Source organism: Eriocheir sinensis, chromosome 17, assembly GCF_024679095.1.
Source record: "Eriocheir sinensis breed Jianghai 21 chromosome 17, ASM2467909v1, whole genome shotgun sequence".
Classification (NCBI taxonomy): domain Eukaryota; kingdom Metazoa; phylum Arthropoda; class Malacostraca; order Decapoda; family Varunidae; genus Eriocheir; species Eriocheir sinensis.
Window position 1 is genome coordinate 1,802,501 of NC_066525.1, and position 28,000 is coordinate 1,830,500.

General features: G+C 39.8%; 2 protein-coding genes and 1 long non-coding RNA gene across 6 annotated transcripts in view; 1 reads left to right on the top strand and 2 right to left on the bottom strand.

The window, feature by feature from the left end:
* Window positions 1-8,271, bottom strand: part of LOC126999710 (E3 ubiquitin-protein ligase SMURF1-like) — a 66,052-nt gene extending 57,781 nt beyond the window's left edge. For both annotated transcript variants that reach the window (XM_050862471.1, XM_050862470.1), the window contains exon 1: window positions 8,140-8,271. In XM_050862471.1, coding sequence (XP_050718428.1) covers window positions 8,140-8,194 — 55 coding nt within the window. In that variant the 5' untranslated portion in view covers window positions 8,195-8,271. The remainder of the gene's footprint in view (window positions 1-8,139) is intronic.
* Window positions 8,272-8,797: 526 nt separating this feature from the next.
* Window positions 8,798-15,974, top strand: LOC126999713 (uncharacterized). Its single transcript, XR_007753524.1, has 2 exons — window positions 8,798-12,798; window positions 12,909-15,974. It is a non-coding gene; the product is annotated as an uncharacterized LOC126999713 (long non-coding RNA).
* Window positions 15,975-18,311: 2,337 nt separating this feature from the next.
* On the bottom strand, window positions 18,312-27,994 carry LOC126999712 (DNA damage-regulated autophagy modulator protein 2-like). 3 transcript variants are annotated; one of them, XM_050862475.1, is made up of 7 exons: window positions 27,856-27,994; window positions 25,163-25,310; window positions 24,081-24,202; window positions 23,646-23,872; window positions 23,056-23,194; window positions 21,759-21,910; window positions 18,312-21,311 (listed from the first exon to the last, which is right to left on the bottom strand). In XM_050862475.1, exons 2-7 carry the CDS (start codon window positions 25,231-25,233, stop codon window positions 21,198-21,200), a joined length of 825 nt encoding a protein of 274 aa, XP_050718432.1. In that variant the 5' UTR covers window positions 25,234-25,310; window positions 27,856-27,994; the 3' UTR covers window positions 18,312-21,197. The 3 variants fall into 3 exon arrangements, with proteins under 3 accessions (XP_050718432.1, XP_050718433.1, XP_050718434.1); XM_050862476.1 differs by lacking the exon at window positions 27,856-27,994 and adding an exon at window positions 25,984-26,115; XM_050862477.1 differs by lacking the exon at window positions 27,856-27,994 and adding an exon at window positions 25,968-26,070.
* Window positions 27,995-28,000: the final 6 nt, after the last annotated feature.

Consider the following 28,000-nt stretch of genomic DNA (forward strand, 5'->3'; position numbering starts at 1 on the left):
AAACACACACACACACACACACACACACACACACACACACACACACACACACACACACAGGATGTTGAGCCCCTAGTGAAGGGATGTGGACCAGACTGTCGCCACTTAAGACTACTACTACTACTACTACTACTACTACTACCACTGTTACCTACTACTACAACAACTAATACTACTACTACTACCACTGGTGCTACTACAACTACTACTACTACTACTACTACTAAGAAGAAGAAGAAGAAGAAGAAGAAGAAGAAGAAGAAGAAGAATGCATTGCTACTACTGCAATAACAAACACATACCCTCTCTCTCTCTCTCTCTCTCTCTCTCTCTCTCTCTCTCTCTCTCTCTCTCTCTCTCTCTCTCTCTAAAGGTCATGAATAAGTCAATGAGGGCGAAGGTCACTGGCCCGCGTGATTATCTCTCTCTCTCTCTCTCTCTCTCTCTCTCTCTCTCTCTCTCTCTCTCTCTCTCTCTCTCTCTCTCTCTCTCTCTCTCTCCATGTTTGGTATTCAAAGTATTCTTCGATTGTATCTCCGCAACAAGAACAGTAGTAGTGGTAGTAGTAGTAGTAGTAGTAGTAGTAGTAGTAGTAGTAGTAGTAGTAGTAGTAGTAGTAGTAATGAGGAAGAAGTAGAAGAGGAGGAAGAAAAGGAAGAAGAAGAAGAAGAAGAAGAAGAAGAAAAAGAAGAAGAAGCAGAAGAAGAAGAAAGAAAGAAACAAAGAAGCGGAAAAAAAGGAGGAAGAGATACAAGAAAAGGAAGAGATGGAAAAAAAAAAAAAGAAGAAGAAAATGAACAAGAACAAGAAAATGGTGGAAAGAAAAGAAAATGAGAACGAATAATGAAGAAAACAAACAAACACCACCACCGTCACCACCAAAAACAACAACCACATAACTGGACAACCACAACCACAAGGAGAAGGATACTAGGACTCGAATTTGATGGCCCTATACACCGTACTTCCGCGTCACCTCACCTTACCTGGCGCCCACCCCATCCCCACCACCCCCCATTTTTACCTGGCTGGCACTCACCTAGGTACCTTCTCCCTACCCTCCCTCTACCCCCTCCTTCACTACCCCTCTTCTCAGCTGTGTGTCTGTGTGTGTGTGTGTGTGTGTGTGTGTGTGTGTGTGTGTGTGTGTGTGTGTGTGTGTGTGTGTGTGTACCTGTGCAAATGTCATCTGGGCAACCACCACCACCAACGCCTCTCTTTTCACCTCCACGATCTAATGAAAGGGCAAAGTTTAGTACCTACACCATTTCTCTGTTTCCTTTTCATTGCTACTACTACTACTACTACTACTACTACTGCTACTACTACTGCTACTGCTACTATTATTACTACTACTAATACTATCTATCTATATATCTTTTAATCTATCTATCTACCTGTCTATCTACCTTCCTTTACCTTATCTAACATTACCTGGTCTGCTGTTACCTACTACCTTACCCTTGGCTTACCTTATCTTACCTAACCTTACCTTACCTAACCTAACCTAACCTAACCTAACCCAACCTTACCTAACCTAAACTTACCTTACTTTACCTAACCTTACCTTACCTTACCAAGTTTGCTAATATCTACAAAGGATTCACTACTACTACTACTACTACTACTACTACTACTACTACTACTACTACTACCACCACCACCACCATCTCTCACCACCACCACTACCAGCATCATCACCATCACCACCTGCCTACCCTTCCCTCACCACCTCCACCACCACCACCATCACCATCTGCCCGAAGACTAGCCACGCCTCAGCTAATAACTATGGTTTGCTGTGTGTGTGTGTGTGTGTGTGTGTGTGTGTGTGTGTGTGTGTGTGTGTGTGTGTGTGTGTGTGTGTGTGTGTGTGTGTGTGTGTGTGTGTGTGTGTGTGTGTGTGTGTGTGTGCGTGTGTGTGTGTGTTGACGCCCTGTTTGCTCCCAAGACTTCATCAGCAAGCACATCATCAAGTCCACACACACACACACACACACACACACTTCTTACCCCACCTCTCCTCTCTAACCTCTTACAACAATGATGATAATAATAATAACAATAATAATAATAACACAAAACCATCTTCGTTACCTTACAAAGAAGAACAAGAAGAAGAAAAGGAGGAAGAAAAAAAGAAAGACCACAACCACCATCACCACCCTTACCTACCTACCTACCTACCTATCTTTACCAAAGTTACCTGGCCCTTTTTTTATATTAGTTCACTGACACCTGACCTAATCATCCCAACGGTACTGCTTACTCCTGCCCTTCCTCCCTGTTCGCCCACGTCCTTCACAGCCAAGCCAGGGAGGGAGCGAGAGAGGGAGGGAGGGAGAGACAACCAGCCACAAAAACTCCTACGTCCACAACCACCTCCACCATTCCCTACCACCATGACTTCCTTCTATAAACATCAGCATCATCACCTCTACATCATTCCCACTGCTTCCTATCATCAATAGTACACCACCATCACCAACACCATCACTAATATTAGCTACCAGCATCATCATCAAAATCACACACACACCACCAATGTCATCACTCCTAATTCTTAATACTACGCCATCACCACCACCACCACCACTACTGTCATCACTAATAATACTACACAAGCATCATCATCACACACAAAAAGATCCACACACACATCATTATAATCTTGTGTTCTGATGTTAATAAAAAGATAGATAGATAGATAGATAATGTGGACGAGTATTTGTATCTATCAATATAAGGAATTCAGTATACCAGTGACATATATACATACACAATAAGGGTGAAATATAGATAAATGAGAGAGAGAGAGAGAGAGAGAGAGAGAGAGAGAGAATCAACATACACACACAAACAGTCCAGTAAAACACATAACCTTCACATAACACGCAGTCTGTCACCTCGTAAACAGACATCAAACACTTCAATGCTAACGGGGACTACTTATGTAAAACCATTGATAAGCTTAAGCCTAAACAGTTGGCAGGAAACAGACACTCACTCACTCACTCTGTCACTCACTCACACTCACACGCTCCTTCTCTCTACATGTATATTACTAACTACTAACTCACTCACACACGAAGTCAAAAAGAGTCATTCGTTCTGGTCACTCTATTGCTAAGATCTCTATAGTACGGTACCTAATGTTTGTGTTTGTTTTGGGTCATTCTGCTCTTTTTCTGTATGCTTTCTAAATTTCACACACACAAACGCTCCTTACTAACTCACACACGAAGTAAAAAAAAAAGACATTCGTTCTAGTCACTCTATTGCTAAGATCTCTATAGTACCTAATGTTTGTGTTTGTTTTGGGTCATTCTATTATTTTCTGTATGGTGTCTAAATTTCCATCAATATCTTCATCCTTTTATGTTTTAGTTCACGTTTTTTCTCCTATTTCCTCTCTGGTTTCTAATTTCTTCCTTTCACTACAAACATTCTTATTTTTCTTATACATCAATACCTTCATCCTTTTTATCTAGTTCACGTGTTTCTTCCTATTTCCTCTCTACTTTCTAATATCTTCCATTCATACATTCTTATTCATACAATGTTATTCTATTTATTCATCCGTACCTTCATCCTAGCCTATATCTAATTCCCATGTTTCCTCCTTCCTTCCTTCCTTCACTGTTCTTACCAAGTTTGCTAATATCTACAATGGACTCACTACTACTACTACTACTACTACTACTACTACCACCACTACCAGAATCTCCCACCACCACCACTATTACCAGCATCACTACTACCAACAATAATACCACCATCACCACCACCACACCTAACCTCTTTGACCACCACCAACTACCACCACCACCACTATGACTAACACCAACAACCATGTCCTCTTATTTTGAGTGCTTTCACCTGCACCTAACATAGTATCATAAATATATGTCACCTTGGCCCAGAGAAGTCCAGTTGTAATAGAGACTTGGAAGGGGGAGGGGAGGTGGATACTATAAAAAATATCATAACTCTCACTATGTTTTGGTGGCGATTAGATTCAGGCTGCAGGTAAAGTGTATCACCTGATGTACATTTATTTTTTTCTTTACTTTCTACTTTTTAGTTAAGATGAAATTAGTTAAGTCTTAAAACACATAACATACATCCTAACATATAGATCCTAATACACACTATGCCCTAATACATAGACCCTAATATACAGACTAACAATCTTTTTTTTTTACTTTATAGTTCCGATAGGCTTAGTTAAGTCTCAAAAGAATAGACATACTAACATAGACCCTAATACATGGACCTAATACATATACACCCTAACATAATCATATATACCGTACCGTACTAATCCATTTTAAGTTTGTATTGCTCTCTAACACTACAAATCTAACTGAATATCATTACTTTTCCTCCTATACTAATTGCATCATCAGGAAGGAGGGAGGATATCATCGTCAAGAGTGGGAGAGACTCATAGCCCGGCCAACCTCATACAAAAGGGAAAGTAAGAATGTGAAATGAGAAGGTAAAATGCCACAAAAATAAAAAGATATATATAAAGAAGAATACCGTATTTAGACACTGTCCTTATGCATGAATAAAAGTAACTCCCACCCAGTTAGCCACATCAGTAGACAGGAGATGCCAATACCAGAATAACAATAGTAGTAGACAGGAGATGCCAATACCAGAATAACAATAGTAGTACTAATAATAAAATAAGTTAATAAAAATAGAAATAAAAATGAGAATTGTACAAAAATGGTACGGGCCTAGTACCTACTCAATAAACACATCTATGCTTCCCGAGTAATGAATTTCTATTGAATGAGAACTTCCTTTCTTTCTTACGCTTTACTATATAAGTTGCAGAGTCTTATGTGTCCGAAGATATTCTATCCTTGCATTGATAACTATAACCCAAACAGTCATCATATCTTTGTACTCAGTAAAGTCTTATACACTTCCTGTTATGAGACTTTTCATCTAGGTAACATTGTGAGCTCTTTCTCTGTTGATTTTTACTTTGGGTTGCTGTCTGTCATGTGTTTGAAAATATCCTAACTGTGCCTGACTATAACCCACACAGTAATCATATTTGTATACTCAGTGAATTTATATACACTTCCTCCGTTATGAGACTTTCTATGTAGGTAACATTGTGAGCTCTTTCTCTGTTGATTTTTACTATAAGTTGCTGCCTGTCATGTGTTTGAAGATACCATAAACCTAACCTAACTATAACCCACACAGTCATCATATTGGTAGACTTGGTAAATTCTGTAATGAGACTCTATTCAATAAAGTAGACTCCTTGTTTTCCTTTAAGTTGCTGCCTGTCATATGTCTGAAGATACCCTAAACCTAACCTAACTACAACCCACACAGTTCATATATACACACACTAGCTTCAAAACCACAACAAAAAAAGGAAAGTACTGAACCAACTCTAAATATTTACACACAGACTGCTAACCTAACCCACCTGGAACCCTGTGTGTGTGTGTGTGTGTGTGTGTGTGTGTGTGTGTGTGTGTGTGTGTGTGTGTGTGTGTGTGTGTGTGTGTGTGTGTGTGTGTGTGTGAATGTGTGTGTTTGGTCTGCCATGCCTTCCCTTCTCATCCCATCCTGCCCACACCTAACCTAACCCACCAGGAACTAATTTATTTCACTCAATACATGATAAATTTATGTCCAACCTTCCCTTCCTGCTTTTTTCCTTACCATTTAATCCCTTGCTACCCTAATCACTCTGTCTGTATCTGTGTCTACAATTACTAGCTAAGAAACCATCCAGGAACTCTATTTCACTCAATACATGATAAATTGATGTCCAACCTTCCCTTCCTGCTTTTTTCCTTACCATTTAATCCCTTGCTACCCTAATCCCTCTGTCTGTATTATGTCTACAATTACTAGCTAAGAAACCATCCAGGAACTCTATTTCACTCAATACATGATAAATTTGTCTAGCCTTCCCTTCCTTACCATTCCATCCCTTGCACCCCTAATCACTCTGTCTGTATCTATGTCTACAATAACTAGCTAAGAAACCATCCACATTAGGCTCTAAAATTGATGCTGGTGGGTACAGTACTAAAGAAATGGGTACTCTGGCATCCCTTCCCTACCCTTATCACCCCTTCCTTCCTGCTGTCAGTTCCCCATTACCAAGAACACATGTTAGGTTGTAATTTATAGACTTTATGTTGTTTTTGGTCCACATATGAGGGTCATGGGTACAGTACTAAGAGAATGGGTACTATGCCCTTTACTTACTACCCCTTCCTGCCTGTCTGTCAGTCCCCCATTACCAAGAACACATGTTAGGTTGTAATACATAAACTGTTTGCTATTTTTGGTCCACATATGAGGCTCATGGGTACAGTACTAGAGGAAATGGGTACTCTGGCATCCCTTCCCTTCACTCCCTACCTCTTCCTGCCTGTCTGTCTGTCCCCCAATACGCTATGCTATGAAATAAATGCTGTATGCTGTTTCTGGTTAACATATAAGGCTCGTGGGTACAGTATCAAGGGCATGGGGTACTCTGGGCATCGCTTAAGGGAAAGGCAAGACATAGAAGGGCGAGTGTCCAGCCATTTTGGGGTAGGAGCAAGACATGAAGAGGAGGTTGATAGGAGTTGACGGAGACGAGGTATTTCTGTCACTATTTCACTGTTATTTCTGTTTCTGGGGTTTTGTTTGTGATTTTTTTACCTTATCCTATGTTGTGGTTTGTTACTCTTCCTCTCCATGTTATCTTGAAGACCTAAAATGACCATCCAAGCTGAGAAACCGAGTCTGGAAAGGTATGTTAGTGTTTAGGAAGCGGAGAAGGGAGAAGGACAAGGAGAAGGAGAATGAGGAGACAGTGCGAGTAAAAGGGAAGTAGAAGAAAAAAAAGAAACCAAGGGGAGAGAAAGAGGAAGAGGAGGAGAAGGAAGAATATGAAGAATTGATGGACTTCGGACTATAGGAGTGTACTTTTGAGTCTAGGGAGAAGAGAAGAACAAGGAGGAGGAAGAGGAGGAAAAAGGAAAACCGAGGGAGAGGAGAAAGAAAATGAAGAATTAATGGACTTGGAGAAGGTTATGCAGTGTAGTTTTGATTCTAAGGTTACATTATTCAATTTCCTTCCATATTTTGTGCTGAGGTTCGTAATTTTCCTCTCCATGTTCTCCTGAAAGCCAAAAATGACCAACCCACCCGAGCAAACGAGTCAATGAAAGTATGTTAGGCTTTCGTGGATTTAGAAGCGGTTTGAAGTGTAATTATGTTCCTGGAGACTCAATAATCATTTTCCTTTCATATTTTCGCTTTGTAATTCGTTGTTTTCCTCTACATGTTCTCCTGAAAGCCTAAAATTACCAACCCACCCGAGCAATCGAGTCAATGAAAGTATGTTTGGCTTTCGTGGATTAATAAGCAGTTTGAAGGTGTAATTATGTTCCTGGGGTCTCATTAATAATTTTCCTTTCGTATTTTCGCTTTGTAATTCGTTGTTTTCCTCTTCATGTTCTCCTGAAAGCTTAAAATTACCAATCCACCCGAGCAATCGAGTCAATGAAAGTATGTTAGGCTATCATGGACTTGAAAGCGGTTTAAGAGTGTAATTCTGTTCCTGGAGTCTCATTAATCATTTTCCTTACATATTTTCGCTTTGTAATTCGTTGTTTTCCTCTCCAAGTTCTCCTGAAAGTCTAAAATCACCAACCCACCCGAGCAATCGAGTCAATGAAAGTATGTTAGGCTTTCGTGGATTTAGAAGCGGTTTGAAGTGTAATTATGTTCCTGGGTTCTCATTAATCATTTTCCTTACGTATTTTCGCTTTATAATTCGTTTTTCTTCGTTAATTTTCCTCTCCTTGTTATCCTGAAAGCCTAAAATGACCAACCCTGCCGAGTACTCGAGTCTATGGACGTATGTTAGGTTTTCAAGGATTTAGAAGCGGTTTGAGAGTGTAATTCTGTTCCTGGGGTCTCATTAATAATTTTTCTTTCGTATTTTCGCTTTGTAATTCGTTTTCCTTCGTTATTTTCTTCTCCATCTTCTTGAAAGCCAAAAATGACCTCCCCAGCCAAAATGTCGAGTCTGAAAAGGAATGTTGTGTTTATATTCATTTGGAGAAGGTTTGCAGGTGTTATTTGTGGTGTACTTACTGGTGAGGCGTATTTTCATGGCTCCACTCCTCCTCGGGGCCGCCGGGTTAGCCATTGCAAGGATTATAGCACTAAATTGTCACCGTCATCGCCATGCACCTTCCCCCGCACACGACCTCTCGCACACTGACCAGCCCAGAGCCATTAACAACATTACCAACGCCGAAGAATCATGCTACACGAGCGCCAAAACCTCAAACAAGCTATTTTTATTAACTTTCCATATCAGACTAACTATATTTAGTCTTTTTGACCGCTGTGCATGTAAAGTAACTCCAATATTGACGGCTCGATGAATTATATGGGTAAATACTTCTCGCTAGATGACTTTAATCCTTGCTAGATATACAAACATCCTTCATATTTAGCAGGCAAACCATCCGATTGGCAACACTGTACACAACACTTGCCCCAGTCCCCCTTTACGGTACTGCCAACCTTACTCGCCCTCACCTCTCCCTTATTTATGCTTTTTTTACTCCATGCGACTATCATATTACACTCTGATAGTAAAGTAAAGTAGTATATGGTGTTTTCTCATGATACAATTCCTTGGGATGAAATATAGTTCATAAATATTAATAGTGGTGATAAGTTATGTTGGTATCCGGTTAAATCACTGAGGTTTTTAAGCTTTTGTAAATAAACAAACTGGGGGTCGATTTTAATGCATGGCTCTGTTAGGAAGGCACTCCATGACCTTTAATAAAAACAATACCATGACCCGTGACTCCTCTGACCAGGGAGAGACTAATGTAACAGTCTTTTTGCTTCCCTGACTATACAATGAGTTACAATCCATATTTATTTAAAGGGATGTTAGTATGTTAATCTGGACTAATGACAATGAAATGAATATAGAAACGTAATACTGTCTAATAAAAAAAATATAAGATAACCTATGACTCCGATGATTGTGCTTCACTGACTATACAATGAGTTACAATCTATAACTATTTATTTAAAGGGATGTTAGTATGTTAATCTGGACTAATGACAATGAAATGAATATAGAAACGTAATACAGTTTAATAAAAGAATATAAGATAACCTATGACTCCAATGATTGTACTTTTCTGACTATGCAACGAGTTATAACCCATTACTATTTATTTAAAGGGATGTATGTGGCTTAATCTGGGCTTATAACAGTAAAATGACAAGTTTGAGGCGTAATAAAGATAGAAACTCTGCTGATCAAGGAAATAAAATGAAAGCAATTAAGTAATAATCTCCTTGCTATTGGCTATGGAACAAGTTAAAATCTGTTACTATTAATATGAGAGGGTGGCATATAGAAGTAATGATAAAGAAATGTATTGATAAACAGGTAATAAACATAAATGAATACTATAAACTTAAATACAAGAGCTGTCACTGTCATGAAATATAGGAGGATTTTGGATTAATATCATGATGAACTTTGAAGATAATCTCTGGACATTATAACATTTGAATAAAAAAACTAGAAATGTAGTAATAATATATGCTACACCTTTTAACAAGTGTACTTAGGGAAGATATATTAAAGCTGTCCCTAAATATCTGTCATAGCAATAAGAGAAGTCTGAGATTTGATGAATTAGTTCAGAAATACTCTCAATCTGTACATTGCAATACCAAACTGATGTAACATATAACACTTTCACCAATAAAAAAAATAATAATAATGAAGAAAATTCTGAAATAAGGAGAATATTGGATTAATCTCAATATGAATCAGAAAATCATCTCTGTATATACATTACTAGACCAAGGTAATGTACCTAATAGCACTCTTACCATAATAATAAATAATAATAATAATAATAATAATGATAATAATAGTAGTAGTAGTGGTAGTAGTAGTAGTAGTAGTAGTAGTAGTAGTTTTTTTTTGTTTTTTTTACAACAAAGGAGATGGCTCAAGGGCACTAAAAAAGGAAACAATAAAAAAAAAGTGCCCGCTACTCGCTGCTCCTACAAAAATGAATCAAAAGAAGTGGCCAAAAGATGCTTATGGTGGTAAAAGAAGTAGTAGTAGTATTAGTAGTAGTAGTAGTAGTAGTAGTGGTAGTAGTACACTGTCCACTACTAACACAAAATAAGGTTACCACATCAAACTACCACCCTTGCAGGAAGAGGCTCATTAACCAAGATTTATTGAGAAAGTAACAAACCAATGGAGGCTTATACTAGTAGGCTGAGTCTGAAGAACCTTATATACATAATCATCTGTGACATGGTGGCTTAAGACAGTGGATTCAGTTCATTAGGAGTCACAAAGTATATTCTCTTCCATTCCTCTATTGCAATGACAGAAAATTTGTCAGTCGTACACACACAAAATAAAATAATAATAATGATAAATTTGACCTGGTTTTAGTTCACTGACAAACTTATGGTGGCTATATATAGGTCACTAAAATATATGTCTTACCTTCTCTCAAATTCAAGATGCCATTCAGGACATAAACAACTTTCAGCAAATATTTTCCTCTAAACATCAATGTAGAAAATTCTCCTAACTTAGTCTGAGGAGAGCTTACAAAACACTAAGGTAGGTCTTACTTTCTCACAAATTCAAGATGCTTTTTTCAGGACACAAACAACATTTTCTTATCAAATATTTACCTCTGTGTCAAATACCTCGGTAAAAAATCAGTATAAAATGATTCTCCTAACTCAGTCTGAAGAGAGATTACAAAACACTAAAGTAGGTCTTACTTTCTCACAAAATCAAGATGTTTTTTTCAGGACATAAACAACTTTTTCTCATCAAATATTTACCTCTGTGTCAAATACCTCGGTAAATATCGGTATAAAATGATTCTCCTAACTCAGTCTGAAGAGAGATTACAAAACACTTAAGTAGAAGGTCTTACTTTCTCACAAATTTAGGATGTAAACAACTTTCTCTCATCAAATATTTACCTGAGTGTCAATTACCTTGGTAAATATCGGTATAAAATGATTCTCCTAACTCAGTCTGAAGAGAGATTACAGAACACAAGCCCCAAAATCCCTTCAAATTAAGCCACAGTGCAATAATATACCACACATCCATAGCCCCATAAAGTAAAGCAGTTGTAAGCATGAAAAAGCAAAATAAAGAGAAAGACTATGCCATTGGAATGTTTAAAATCAGGTCATGGAGGGAAAACTAAAGATGAATATGAATATGATTATGATTACGATGACCTCCTCTAGCCTGGGATATGAATGGTAATGATGATGATAATATGTACTAACCCTCTTCTAAGTGACCTATATAGTATTCAGACCTATATAGTGCTCATTCAAACCTAAACTCTGATTGTCAAAAGGGATCAGGGAAACAGAAAAGGCAAGGGGTAATATGCGCCTTGTCAAAGATGCTGCCAAGGAAATTAACACACATACCCTCTTGCTATATATTCTTTCAACATATCCTGCACTCTAACATTCCATATACTCTTTCACCATGTCCTATACTCTACCATTTCACAAGGAGCAAGACAAGGGGTGATATGCGCCTTATCAAAGATGCTGCCAAGGATACTAACGCACATATCCTCTTGCCATAGACTTTTTTAACATGTCCTATACGATATCATGTTCCATGCCCCACCATTTCCTAGGAGCTCTGATCAAGATATGAGAGTACATTTAACTTACAAAAAACATGGCTGTGACTCTACAATATAAAGCTGAATGTCTTTAATTTAAGGCAGCATCCCTTTCCAAACTGCATCCCAAAACCCATCATTTTTGTGGCCTCTCAAAAGTTACTGTGCAGGGAAGTGGAGGTGATGGGTTCTATGATATGGATGACGTGAATGTCCGAAGCTAACATGAGGGGGATCTAAGCACTGGTAAACCAAGTAAATACATAAGGTAACTGCATCCCGAAACCCATCATTTTTGTGGCCTATCAAAAGTTACTGTGCAAGGAAGTGGAGGTGATCTGTTCTATGATATGGATGATGTGAATGTCTGAAGCTAACGTGAGGGATGTAAGCGCTGGTAAACTAAGTAAATTAATAAGTATGTAAGGTAACAGGGTAATAATCTGGCTGGGGATAAATGCACTAAGGGAAGAACTATTCACTGCACTCTTCAATGACTTTCTATACAATCTGCTTCCTTCTCCAGAGCCATAAATCTGGTAAATATGAAGAATAACACCTCTGCCCCTCTCTCTCTCTCTCTCTCTCTCTTGAATCTGGTGTATATGAAGGAAAACTAAGGGAAGAACTATTGACTGCACCCTTCAAAACACTTCCTATACAATCCACCTCCTTCTCATTAGCCATAAAACTGGTAAATATGAAGAATAACACCTCTGTCTTCCACCCCCCCATGAAACTGGTAAAAATGTAGAATAACACCGCTCCCCTTCAGACAGATGCCTTGTACAATGTTAGTTACGCATTCTTAAAAACACTTTCTCCCCCTCTTTCTACAGACCCATAAAACAGGTAAATATGTAGAATAACACCCCCTCCTTCCACACAGATGCTTAGTACAATGTTAGTTACGCACTCTTAAAAACACTTCCTCCGTCTCCTTCTACAGATCCATAAAACTGGTAAATATGTAGATTAACACCTCCTTCCTTCACACAGATGCTTAGTACAATGTTAGTTACGCACTCTTAAAAACACTTCCTCCCCCTCCTTCTACAGACCCATAAAACTGGTAAATATGTAGAATAACACCCCCTCCCTCCACACAGATGCTTAGTACAATGTTAGTTACGCACTCTTAAAAACACTTCCTCCCCCTCCTTCTACAGACCCATAAAACAGGTAAATATGTAGATTAACACTCCCTCCCTCACACAGATGCCTGGTACAATGTTAGTTACACACTCTTAAAAACACTTCCTCCCCCTCTTTCTACAGACCCATAAAACTGGTAAATATGTAGATTAACACTGCCCCCCCTCCCCTCCACTGCACACAGATGCCTCATACAATGTTAGCAATGCATAGTTCCCATTGGTCACCTCAAATGATAGGGTGCAGAGCCTCACTTCAGCTTGAAACAAATGCGTAAGATAAAGCTTTTTCTCATACTAACACGTCTCCTACACGCTAAGTAACTCTTTGGCAAATAGTTCTTAAAAATATAACCGGAACAATATATAAATTCTGAGCTATTTACAACATAACATCTAGTTCTGACCTTCCTCCTTCCTGCATGTTGATTTTTTTTTAGAAAGTCATGATGGTATAGATAGTAATAGGCTACATATAAAGGCAATACATAGCAGCTTATATATACAAAATCCACATTACCCAAGTTAGAAGTAGTATTTCCCGATTGGATAAGAGAGTCGATTGATCAAAAATATACGCACATTTGTGGGATAACGAGGTGCCGGCCGTGAATATGGTGACTTTATAAAAAATCATTGTGTCGTCCATATTTACGACCACTGCAGCAATGACTGAAAACTCAAATTCTGACGTAGTGAAATCGGATTGACGAGATGGAATTTGTATTGGTTTCCACGGGTCGTTTCCTCCCTGACGCTCTGCCATACAGTTCCAACACCCATCTCTATCCTCTCATATGTAACCTATAGCTAACATACGAGAGGAAAAGATATTGGAACTGTGTAGCAGAGAGGCAGGGAGGAAAGGACCTGCGGAAACCAGTGCAAAAATTATCTCTCGGTAATCTGGGTTTCACTACAGTAGTTGATAGGCAAATGTAGTTATGTATGTACACTTCAAAGGTATATAAATCAGAGCATGTATATAGTAGCTTATAAAAACGGCACATCCATAATATTTTGCATTTGATTTGACGTGAACTCCCGAATATCTTGTTTTTTTTAGCTTAACTGACAGTGAACTACAGCGGACTATCTTTGAACATTGCAGCAGGCGCGTGTACTAACCCACCTCAGGTCCTGCACTGCTTTTTATGTAGCAGACACACACACACACACACACATATATGCACCCATCCAGCCACACACCACCCGTACTCACCTACCCATCCACACACACACACACACACATCCACCACTGGTCTCTAATATAAGTGGATTGGTTAACTATATTAGAGATCAGCGACATCCACATACACCCCCCCACACACACACACTTGTCCACATACCCCCACACACACACCCACACTCACACCCACACACATGGATTCCAACATCGCACTGCATATAAGAAGTAGTATATTACGAACTCATGAAATCATCAACTAGATAAATTAATACATACAAAAGTGAATAGGATCCAATCACTTTTCCAACACATAATACCTTTAGTTGTTTGTAAAATAATCTCATGTTAACTTAAAACTAAAAAAAAAAACCATGATCATTCTATTTGAAAGTGCATTTGCCCTAAAAACTAAGCATTAAGTAGTGAGAAAGATGCTCATAAAAATAGTTAATATGAAAATAAAGTTAATATATAAATAAAATAAATAACAAAAAGAGGTATTAAACATATCTATAGTAAAATGATAAAGCTGGGGGCATTACCATGATTTTAATATTATGCTGCTTTTGATAATGATGATAATAATAATGATAATAAGAGTAGACACCTGCACCACCAAGGTTACTACGTATTTCTGAATAATCCAAAACTTCTACAATAAAACAGAGAGACATAAATCGGAAGAATACATGTAATAAAACGACATACCACTTGCAAAAACAGTGGCTTGGATCTTCTAATAAAAGCAGAATACACAAAACTGGTTCTGGCATCTACAAATTAAGTAATGTTACGTATATTGAAACAGCAAAAAGCACAGATACGTATAAAAAAAGAATACAAAAACTATCTCGCCGTAACCTCAAAGCAACATCCCATACGCCACTCGCCCGCTAACGACAGCACCGGCTCAGCTACGTAACTCCTAAGTCTTCTCCTAAGTTAACCGTTCCTGATATAAGAGTACTCTGGAGCAAGCATTAAGTAGCGACCCGGGGCTGGACACATCAAACCACTTACAAGACTCGTCATTAGTAAGTCTTCCGGTAAACCTGTCCACTGTGAATGCTCCTTGTGTTTAAGTGACTCCGATGGCGATGACTGAAGTGAATAGATGGTTTTGTCTCAGTAAACTCGACTAGCAAATGTGTTCTTGCGCCATATACTCTTTCAACATGTTTCATACTAGGCTTCAGCTCTTTAACCCAGTAGCAGCAACGGGCCAAATTTGTGGCTTTACCATGTACCAGCGACGGGCCAAATTTTTGCCATGATATAAACCCCCCAAAAATAGATGATGCAAAAACTGATCACAAATGCGTTGATATACATTATGAAATGGTTTACATGAGTGATGATTTTTTTCTCATTTTTCTCACTTAGAGGGGCCTTTAAGAAACATGATCCCTGCTGCTACCCGGTTAAGATGCTAATATACACCTAACTCATTACTCATTCATCGCCGGAGCTGCCTAGAGATCATGAGCGTTTGTAGTGGACCGAGTTACCAGAAGACTTACCAGTGAGAGGTCTTGTAAATGGTTTGATGATTTTGCCCTCTGAACGTGGCCCACCAAGCCAAACACAAGCAGCCGGAAATCATCGCAAGCTTTGATTTACACCCGTTCCCTCCCTCCCTCACTTGGTAGCTAATATTGCTAGGCTAAGACACAGGCTGTTTTGCGTTTTTTGTGTGTATTTTTCCCTTTAAGCTGCTTCCGTTGCTATAAAAATAATGATAATAAAAAATGACATTGGGTGACTGGCTGCCATCATTCCTAGAACATAGCTAAGACACAGGCTCTCTTATTTCTTGTTCATATGCCTTTAAGCTATTTCCGTTGCTATAAAAATAATGATGATAAAAACAACACTGGCTGACTGGCTGCCATCATTACTAGAACATAGCTAAGACACAGGCTCTCTTATTTCTTGTTAATATGCCTTTAAGCTATTTCCGTTGCTATAAAAATAATTATGATAAAAAACAACATTGGCTGACTGGCTGCCATGATTACTAGAACATAGGGTCAGACACAGGCTCTCTTATTTCTTGTTATTATGCCTTTAAGCTACTTCCATTGCTATAAAAATAATGATGATAAAAAACAACATTGGCTGACTGGCTGCCATCATTCCTAGAGCATAGGCTAAGACACAGGCTCTCTTATGTCTTGTTATTATGCTCAGACTCTTGTTCCAGCCTTTACCAGCCTCACTGCCTCGGTCATAGCTCTCTTCAAACCTCAAAAACCCTGAAAATCTACTTAATATCAGAATCAATAACATGTCGCCACTTTAACAGCCACCATCTTCTTCTTCACACTACCTTTTCCCCCTCACACTAATGTTAAGCTGCTTCCGTTGCTGTAAAAATAGTGATAATAATATAAACATCACTCGCTGATCAGCCGTTCAAGGAAAAATAAATAAACATATCTAATAGCCAATGGGACTCTTCAATTCTGGTACCCACTTATCCCGCACTATTAAAAAATCCATACTCTTCATATAGTAACAAATACCTAACCAGCAGGCAACAGATTCAACGTTTCTTCTTAAACATCATAAAAAAACGGCAATTATTATGAGTCTTTAGTGTCCCAGGTATTTTTTTTCCTTAACTATACTTCAACTCTTTAAAAATATCAATACACACCTTCTAACTCATTACACCGAGGCAGAATTCCGTAACTGCCCACACGTCATACACTTCTTACATCCCTTTACAAGTGTCTTTTATCCAAGTCTTTTTTACATTAGGCTTCAACTCTTTAAAATATCAATACACAGTTAACTCATTACTCATAACCCGTCAACACCAAGTAGGCAGAATTTCGTAACTGCCCACACGTCATACACCTCTTACATCCCTTTACAAGTGTCTTTTATCCAAGTCTTTTTTACACTAGGCTTCAACTCTTTAAGATACTAATTCACACCTTCTAACTCATTACTTATATCCTGTGAACATCAAGTAGGCAGAATTTCGCAACTGCCCACACATCATAAACTTCTTAATTCCCCTTTCACCCAAGTTCATTTTTACACTCTATAAAATAATAATATCAACCTAACTTCATTTCTGTGGGTTCCCAATAGACAGAACTTCCTCAGCGTCCCACAGTATACATCCTTAGTCCCCTTATTAATGTCTTTTTACACAAGTTTACCCTCCCTTGTACTCCTGCAAATATACACTGAGACACAGCCAAGTGGGTAGACACAGACGGGAGGGAAGGTTCGTGGATCGTACATTGAGGCAAGACGTCCCTGCATTCAGTAACAGTTGGAGATGGGAAGGGATTAGGCTAACTTAAGTACGTATATAGACTGGAAAACATGTGCCATAGAGTGAGCCAGGTGATGTAGCTACACTCTGACCATTCCTCAAGTGATGCCTGCAAGATGTCCCTGCATTCAGCAACAGTTGGAGATGGGAATGGATTAGGCTAACTTAACTATATAGACTGGAAAACATGTGTGCTATCAGACATGGGGTAATCGTAATCGTGATATCTTTTGGGATCACATTAGCAGAGTTTTAGTTAATAGCTTCTCGTACAGCAAGTATGTACTCTACTGTAAATATCTGTAGTAATTCAACCAATTAAATATTTAGTCTGGTACATGTGTATGAAATTTGCAAGTTCACCTTTCAGTCCTTCCTGTAGTCACGATTAATACATCATCATCACCTAATTTTATTGTAATCGTAATCGTGAAAATATGAAGTAATCGTAATTGCAATTGATTACATAACATAAGTAATCTCCCCATGTCTGTGTGCTATAGAGTGAGCCAGATGACGCAGCTACACTCTGGCTACACTCTTCATTTCCATGTATCTCTAATTATTTTCTCTCTTTGTTTCCAGCTTTCACTTTTAAACGTTCTCAACCCTCAACAGTCACAACCTTCATTTTTAAGCAGGAAAATTAAAAAAATCCAGCACAAACCTTCCTCAACAATCCCTGGTAATGAATTAATCACAATAATCTTCCTTTCTTTCTATCTTCAACAATTTTTCTCTCATTTTTAACTTTCAATTTCAACTTTCTCAACCTTCAACAGTCACAACTTTCATTTTCAAGTATAAAAAACTAGATATCTCGCACTAAAACCTTCCTGCTTAACCCGTCCGCTGTGATTGGCACGGATTTCACCTTCACTGGTAGCCTGGTAACATAAACTCCCAGGTCATTCTCTGCCTCTGTGGTGGATAGTGGAGTGTTTCCCATGTGGTATTGGTAAGCTGGATATCCCCTCCCATGGTGCATGACTCTACATTTTTCTTCATTGAATTGTAGCAGCCACTTTTTGTCTCATTCCTGTAGCTTGGTAGGAAGTCCATATTCAAGGGGTTAATCAGTCCCAGCGATCCTCATGTCAGTCCCAGCGATCCTCCTGCTCCGTGGCGAGGAAGATCTCCAGCATGAACTGCGATATACTCTGCATGGCATGAAGAACGATGGCCAACACGATACTGAGGGATAGCTGCATGTATTTCACCTCAATCAGCTCCTGTGAGGGCGTGTCCACTGGGGAGGGCAAGGAGGAATTCGACTGACTCTGATCACTTGAAACATCCTCGTGGGGGCTCAAGACATCCTCAATCTCAGGGTCGTCGACAGCTGTCAAAGATTCCTCATTTGCCAGTGAGTCACGAGGGTTGGTTAAGGTCTGCTCACGTGTGGGTAGCCTGGTTGTAAGGTCAATATTGTCAGCCTCATCCGCAAAGGTTTGTTTCACCGCGTCAAGGTCACTGCATGGACTGTCCTCGGGTAGCTTGAACATGCCAGGCAGCTCTGAGGAAATGCTTAAGTAGTCGGCTGTGTCATCACCAGCGTCCTTTTGATATATGTTGTTAGATACGTTCACCAAGTTCGCCAGTTCGGAACATATGCTAAAGTAGTCGGTGAGGTCTTCTGTTACTGTGTTGGGGGTTGTCGTGCCGGAGATGTTGACTGGTGTGGTATGAGGTGAAGGAACGCAGGGTAAGAAATTCATACTGTCCATTACACTGTTTCCTCGGGTTATGGAACGCGGTGATATGACCTCCTTTGATTTCGTATCCTTGTCACGTACCGTAATGCAGTCCTCCGTGCTCACAGAGTTCGTGTTGGTCTCCGTCTCATACCCAGTGTCGGTGGAGAACGTACTGTTGATCATGCTAAGGTCCACATCATCGAGAAATGGAGTGGTGCTGCCTTTGATGTGGTCTGACTTCAGCGTGTTTTTTGTCTCCACTCCGCTGACTGAACTCTTGACCGTCGATGTTGGGGACAGCTTAACGCTAGAACGCCGCGTCTCGACAATACTTTGGGTCTTAGCGGACTTGGATACCGGGAGAAAGTCATCCACAGCCCACACGTCGTCCTCCATCACGCACACATTTTCACTTCTCTTTCTTTCGTCTGTCGGCGGTAAGAGCAATTTCGGGTGAGCTTCCTTGATGCTGTCCGATCTCTGTCTCCTCGGCGATCTGTTTTTCCTCAATGGCGATGTTTTCTTCCGTTTCGGCGAGTGGGAATTGCCGATACTCTTCACTTTGGGTCGTACAGAGAGCATGGCCGGGTCGTTCTCCTTGTCGCTGCTAGGGGACCTTAGAGACCCATCATCAAACCCACCACCATAGTTCTGGGCAGCCTGTAGAAGAGGGTACAGCAAAGCGGTACTCTTAAGAACTGTCTCGGCAGCTGCTAGTGACATAAGCGTAGGTTCGTTACTGATGTCTGATGGTTTTAAGATAGATTCTCTATAAGAAGTGTTCAATCTGGTAGCACTGCCTGGTTTTGCTTGTCTCATCACACCTTTGTTTTCAAGAGGAGGTCTTTCCCTTTCGCCAACATTCCTGCTCAGTGGCCTTTCAGTGTTAGTCTCCTCCCATGTCCCACTATTCTTCGGGTCAACGATACTCGACAAAACATTGGTTGAGGTCGAGGTCGAGGACGAGCCTTCAGCTTGTGATCTTCCAGTCATGTCCGCTAAAGCTATTTCCTGCAGGTTAGCCACAGACGACAGGTTTTCCATGTTGGCAGCTTGCAGGTGCTCAGGGTCAGAGTAACACATGGCCACACGCAGCGACTGTGGGCGCCGGCGAGGCCACGAGGCGGGCTGGATGGAGTCTTTGGTCTGGTTCAGGAGCGTCACCAATGAGTTACTATTACACGATGAGCTAACTAATGTTCCTGGAGGCACGCTGTTGATCATGGACACTTGGTAATTACTAAGAGGCACTGAGCCCACATCTGGATGGACATTCGGACTAAAGGATAACGGGACTACCTGGCAATCGGTGTCTAGGTCATTGCAAAGGATCATGGTGTCCCTCGCCACTACCGGCTTCTGGAAAACTGAAAAATTGCTACCTTTACATTCCACATTGCTGTAATTTAGAGACACGGAATGAGAGTTTGTGTCATCGTTGAATTTCACTAACGAATTAACAGCACCTGAGTACTCCTGCGACCCGAAACTCTTGGACACTATAGGGAAGGGTAAGACTTTGTTGTAAAACCTGTCTTTCTTGGCAAAACAATCGTGCTCGTTCCCTGCACCCTCAGTATTCTTATAGCACAGTGAATTATGCTTCGATATCAGGGGTCTAGACTCGTCCCCAGCCACCTGGAGACACGACGGCCACCTGGAGACTTCCCTGGGGTCCGCGGTTCCCTCGATCGGAGGAGACGTATCGAATGAGTTATAGTTTCTGCACGACTGTTTCTTTATGTCCGGGAACAGCTTATTCGTCTCCCACTCGATTGGCGAACACTCCTGAGTCACGTATTTACTTGTGTGAATATCCGGGGACGTTATGCACGAGACAACACCAAGGTCGTTATTGTCCCCACACGGGAATTCCGACACCGTACCACTGTGGGAAGCCTCACTTTTCACCTCGGGGGACTCCTCGATGTACGATATATTCGCATCGTCTAGAAGCACATTCCCCTCACACGAGAAATTAAAGCAACTACTGAGGAGCAACTTGAGTTTCTGCCACTCTGGGTTACTGTTTTTTTGCCCCCTGTAGTCTGGTAAGCGTCTCACGTCATCGGCACTCCCCCCAACACCCTCCAGGAAGCAGCCAGCAGGCCCGTGACTAGCTGACTGGGTGGGTGTTCCTCAGGTAATGTAGGAGTGGGACGAGAGGATGGCCTGCACGTCGTCTGTTGTCTGGTCCTGCTCCCCGATCCCGCTGTACTGGGTGGGTGCAAGTGTATCGACAGACACATACACCTATTAGGAGAGAAAGAAATCAGTCAGTGGTTTAATTAATTGAGTTTGTGAGTGTTTTTCTTGAGCTTTGGTGCAGCAATAAGTATAAAACAGGTAGGTACTGAGTTGGTGCAAGGAAAAAAATCAAGCCGTTTTAATTCATTGAGTTCATGAGTGTTTTTCTTAAGGTTCCGAGCAGTAAAAACTACAAAACTATTACTATATAAATATTTGAGTATAAGGGAGTAACAAAAATGTATGACACTTATGCAATGTAGGTTATTATTATTACTATTATTCAAAACTGGACACTAAGCATATTATGAAGGTTAAATTCTTCATAACGTACTTTCATTTGTCTTTCTTCTTTTCCTGGATATCTCCTAAACCTTAAATCCATTCTTTCCCTACATTTAAGTACTACTGCTACTACTACTACAAGAATAACTACTCCTACTATTTCTTTACCTGCGGAGGGTCCATGGAGATGCTCTTAAACTCATCCACCAGCGTCAGCATGAAGAAGTTGAAGGCGGCGGCACAGACCCACTCCGACACAGTGCTGGCCACGTGGAAGCCCCATCCACCATCACCGGGGTACCACTTCCGGGGGTTGTCACCTGAGTAAAAATGTAGCAGGGTGGGTGAATGTGACTGGTACGTTTTTCAGAGCAAAGGAGACTGGTGAACAAGGATGAAAAAGAAGAGAAGATGAAAAGTGAAGAAAGAAAAAGAAAGAAAAGATATAGAAAAGGGTGATTGAATATAATTGGTATTTTTTTTCACAGCATAGGAGACTGGTGAACAAAGATGAAAAAGAGGATGAAAAGAGAAGAAAGAAAAGAAGAAAAAGAAATAGAAAAGGGTGATTGAATATGATTGGTATTTTCTTCACACCATAGGAGACTGGCAAAGAAAGAAGAGCTATTTTTTTGAGTTTCTGATAATACCTTGACCCAAAAAAAACTATCATACCATCTGGCAAACAAAGAAGAGGTATTTTTTTGAGATTCTGACAATACCTTGACCACAAAAAAACTATCATACCATCTGGCAAACAAAGAAGAGGTATTTTATTGAGATTCTAACAATACCTTGACCCCAAAAAAACTATCATACCATCTGGCAAACAAAGAAGAGGTATTTTTTTGAGATTCTGATAATACCTTCACCACAAAAAACTATCATACCATCTGTCAAACAAAGAAGAGGTATTTTTTTGACATTTTGACAATAACTTGACCACAAAAAAACTATCATACCATCTGTCAAACAAAGAAGAGGTATTTTTTTGACATTTTGACAATAACTTGACCACAAAAAAACTATCATACCATCTGGCAAACAAAGAAGAGGTATTTTATTGAGATTCCGACAATACCTTCACCACAAAAAACTATCATACCATCATCAAGTTGAATTTCACATGGCTCATTTGGTAATATAATAAAATAAGTTGGCTAAACTCTCCTATTCTAATGCTCTGATGTAATAGGGTCGAGTAGAAAGATGATAAAGAGGAAGAAGAGAAGGAGGAGGAGGAAGATGAAGTAGAGGATAGAGAAGAAAAAGATGAAAGAGTAACACCATTTAGACTGACAAGCAGGACAGAAGAGTAACATTAGGTAGAGTAATCGGGAAGGGAGGGAAGAACATGAGTAGGAAGATGATAAAGAAGAGAAGGGAGAAGGGCTCATAACAAACTATTCTAATGCTCTGATGCAAAATACAAGGACGGACAGTATATAGACAGGCTTACACTCACCATCGAACTGCGTGTGGGCGATGCTGGCACAGACGCAGCCAATCACGAAGAAGACCGAGGCCACCACCGCCAGGCCGAGTCGAACATGGGCCATGGCGAGGCTGTTGACCAGAGGGTGCGTCTGGTACGAACACATAGCCTGAACGGAAGCCAAAAAATGACGTCAGTTTGGATAAGATGATGGACACACACACAATGGAAGATGTAGATAATGAGGAGTTACTACTAAAACAAGGAATAAACACCAGGAGCACAAGAGGACACAGTAAAAAATTGAGGAAAGGAAGAAGCTTGAGAGGCATAAAGAAATATAGCTTCCCGCAAAGAAATATAAAGGTTTAGAACAGACTAAGTGAGGATGTAGTATTAGCAAAGAGTGTGCAAAGCTTTAAGGAAAAGTTGGACAAATACAAATACAGAGACGGGACCTGTAAAACTACAACTAGGTAAATACACACACACATATACACTTTCTGTCTAATGAACCAGTACTGTAAAATAATGTTTGTGCAATGTAGAAACAACAGAACTCTAGGCCAGTGAATGCCATTATTACTATTATTATCATTATCATCAACCTAACTCCTCACCTGAACCCAAAGATACGTTGTTCCGAGGCCAAACGCTATGAGAGCTCCCGTTATATGCACAAAAAATACATTCGTCTCCTGGAAATTTGCGACGATGGATATGCCAAGAGCCGCGAATGACCCAACGCAGAGGCCCACACGGTTGAGCCTCACGATGTTGGCAGAGGAAGAGTGGTTGCGGTAGAGCTCGGCGATCTGGCGGAAGCGCACGTAGATTGTGATGAGGACTGCAAAGGGAAAGAGAAAGGTTATTGTACAGTAGTTAGGTAGTTAATATATAGTTTAGTAGAGCATATTGGAGAAACATGATCCCCGCAGCTAGCGAAGACGTAAAAAAAAAAAATAATAATAAAAATAAATAGTTGTAAAGAATGGGTGCAGTAGGAGAGGGTCATTCGTATGGGTCTTAGAATAGTAGGCAACAGCACAACTTACTGGCCACTGCCCCAATGTTGAGAGCCTGGCTGAAGATGCAGCTTTCAGGGGAGTAGGTGCCTGTGTCACTGATGTAGGGGAAGTCTGGCTCCGTGTGCCTTAGCAAGACTGATATGATGTACCTGCATCGGGAAAGGTTTATTTATTTAATTGGCTATCATGTGTTTGAAGATACCCTAAACTTAACCTAACCGAACCTAACAAAACCCCAAACAGTTTCTAAAGGTCTTGACAGAAAATTCATGTATGCTTCCTTACTAATGAGACTTTCTATACAACAAAGTGAGGTTATTCTTTGTTGATTTATACCATAAGGTGCTAGCTATCATGTGTTTGAAGATACCCTAAACTTAACCTAACCTAACCTAACAAAATCCCAAACAGTTTCTAAAGGTCTTGACAGAAAATTCATATATGCTTCCTTACTAATGAAACTTTCTATACAACAAAGTGAGGTTATTCTTTGTTGATTTATACCATAAGGTGCTAGCTATCATGTGTTTGAAGATACCCTAAACTTAACCTAACCTAACCTAACAAAACCCCAAACAGTTTCTAAAGGTCTTGACAGAAAATTCATATACGCTTCCTTACTAATGAGACTTTCTATACAACAAAGTGAGGTTATTCTTTGTTGATTTATACCATAAGGTGCTGGCTATCATGTGTTTGAAGATACCCTAAACTTAACCTAACCTAACCTAACAAAACCCCAAACAGTTTCTAAAGGTCTTGACAGAAAATTCATGTATGCTTCCTTACTAATGAGACTTTCTATACAACAAAGTGAGGTTATTCTTTGTTGATTTATACTGTAAGGTGCTGGCTATCATGTGTTTGAAGATACCCTAAACTTAACCAAACCTAACCTAACAAAACCCCAAACAGTTACTAAAGGTCTTGACTCAGAAAATTCATATATGCTTCCTTACTAATGAGACTTTCTATACAACAAAGTGAGGTAATTCAGGAAGGGAGACCAAAGGGAGAGGCTGTTAATTCTTCCTTTCCTGTCATATTGCTCCATTGCTCTCCTCAGCCTTATACTACTGAGAGAAGAAGTAATGTTCGCACACACTCACGTGATGATGAAGGTTGCCGGGAAGAGTACAAACACAGTGAGGGGAAGGAAGTATAGATAAGACGACTCCATGGTGTGCTGCGATTCTACGCCTCAACGAGCAGGCCTTCTAGGAGATGAACTAATGCTACGGGAATACTTTTGATAATCTGAAAAGACACACACACAATAAATGAAAGTTATACAAGAACACACACAATAAAAAAGGAAGTTATTGAGGTTTGTATACCATGGCTGGCTTGATCAATGTATTTTCTGGTCTTGGTAGAATTTTCCAGCAACCCACTACAGGTTCAAGGGTTTATGTGACAGAGATGAGCGCTGAGGCCATGAACAGCTATAGTGTATACTCCCTACTTATTAACTACCTCAACTACCTCCTATGTATTATATAGTAACGATGCTATTCACAGTTTTAAGAATAAGCATCTGATATCTCCCTATACCCAGTCTTCTTCGTTTGGTTAATTTCACACACTTTTCTAATTCTTTACTTCCCTCAATCTTACTGATGTTAAATTTCTGGACATGGTTGTACCAGTGCTGGGTGTCTTTCCATAACTTCAGTGTATCCTCTGCAATTTATCAAAAAGTGTTCTGAATCCTCTAGTCCATATCCATATACTGTACATTTCATTTCTCCTTTCAATTTCTTTCTCCAATCCAGTTTCAGTGTATGTGAGGAGAACATGTAAGATTAGCAATGGGACAGCTTTCAAAGGAGTCACAAGGCACTCAGTCTATCACCTCTTCCCTCTGCAATATAGCAAACAGTGTTTTGAACCCTCTAGTCCATGTCCACATACTATATATACATTTCACCTCTTCTCCTTTCAATCTCTTTCTCCAATGGGTAAGATTAATGATGAGACAGCTTTCTAGGAGTCACAAGTAGCTGAGACCATCACCACTACCACAGACACAAGTACAGAGAGAGCATTGCACCACCTCATGAGACCTCTGACACTTGGAAAACTTTACCCCCTGAGGCAACTGTCACATGCTTGATAAGGCTGACAGACAGAGGAGTGATAGGGATTGAGGTTCTTATTTTTTATGTGTTATAGATTGTTTAAAGCAATAATCATCCCTCTGGACACCTATATAGGCTAAGATAATATGATATAAGGCTCCATATATAAAAAATGATGCCAGGGATAGGGTCAAACCATATCACATGCTTCCAGATAAGGCTGACAGGCAGAGGAGTGATAGAGAGTGAGGTTTTTATGTGTTATAGATTGTAAAAGGCGATAATCGTTCCTCTAGACACTAATATAGGGTAAGATAACATGATATAAGGCTCCATATATGAAAAAAGGATGCCGGGGTAAGGTCAAACCATATCACATGCTTCCAGATAAGGTTGACAGGCACAGGAGTGATAGGGAGTGAGGTAATTGTGTGTTAAAGATTGTAAATAACATGATATGAAACTCTATACACGGAAAATGACACCGCATGGAATATCATGAGTTAGTTGACAAGGCTGACAAGCAGAGGAGTGATAGGGAGTGAGGTTTTTATGTGTTGTAGATTGTAAAAAGCAATAATCATCCCTCTAGACAAATATATAACATAAAATAACACAAAATGAGACTCCATACACGGAAAATGATACTGAATGGAATATCACGAGTTAGTTGATAAGGTTGACAGGCAGAGGAGTGATAGGGAGTGAGGTTTTTATGTGTTATAGATTGTAAAAAGCAATAATTAACCCTCAAGACATTAATATAACCTAAAATAACACAAAATGAGACTCCATACACGGGAAATGACACCGCAAGGAATGTCACGAGTTAGTTGATAAGGTTGACAGGCAGAGGAGTGATAGGGAGTGAGGTTTTTATGTGTTATAGATTGTAAAAAGCAATAATTATCCCTCAAGACAATACTATAACCTAAAATAACACAAAATGAGACTCCATACACGGAAAATGATACTGAATGGAATATCACGAGTTAGTTGATAAGGTTGACAGGCAGAGGAGTGATAGGGAGTGAGGTTTTTATGTGTTATAGATTGTAAAAAGCAATAATTAACCCTCAAGACATTAATATAACCTAAAATAACACAAAATGAGACTCCATACACGGAAAATGATACTGAATGGAATATCACGAGTTAGTTGATAAGGTTGACAGGCAGAGGAGTGATAGGGAGTGAGGTTTTTAAGTGTTGTAGATTGTAAAAAGCAATAATTATCCCTCTAGACACTAATATAACCTAAAATAACACAAAATGAGACTCCATACACGGGAAATGACACCGCATTCAGTATTACGTGCTTCCAGATAAAGTTGAAGGGCAGAGGAGTGATAGGGAGTGAGGTTTTTGTGTTAAAGATTGTAAAAAGCAATAATTATCCCTCAAGACAATAATATAACTTAAAATAACACAAAATGAGACTCCATACACGGGAAATGACACCGCATGTATTGTCACGTGCTAGATGATAAGGCAAAGGAGTGATTGTGAGGTTTTTTTATTTATAGATTGTAAAAAGCAATAATTATCCCTCTAGACACTAATATAACCTAAAATAACACGCTACAACGCTCTCAGTATGAAAAATTATGCTAAGTACATGACCAAACCCAAAAGGCGGAAACATCATGGTCCGTTTTTTCTGTTATTCTCTTATTATTATAGAGTTTTAAGGTGAGTAAAGGAGGTCATTGGATACTCACACTCTGCTTCTGGAGGTCATGTCACGCGGGGCTACCTGGGACAGCTGGAAGTCATGGTAAATAGAGGAAACACGCCTGGCTGCTCCTCTGCCTCCTCCTCTTCCTCCTCTTCGTCTCCCGCATCAGCTGTTTGTGACGCTCCTTT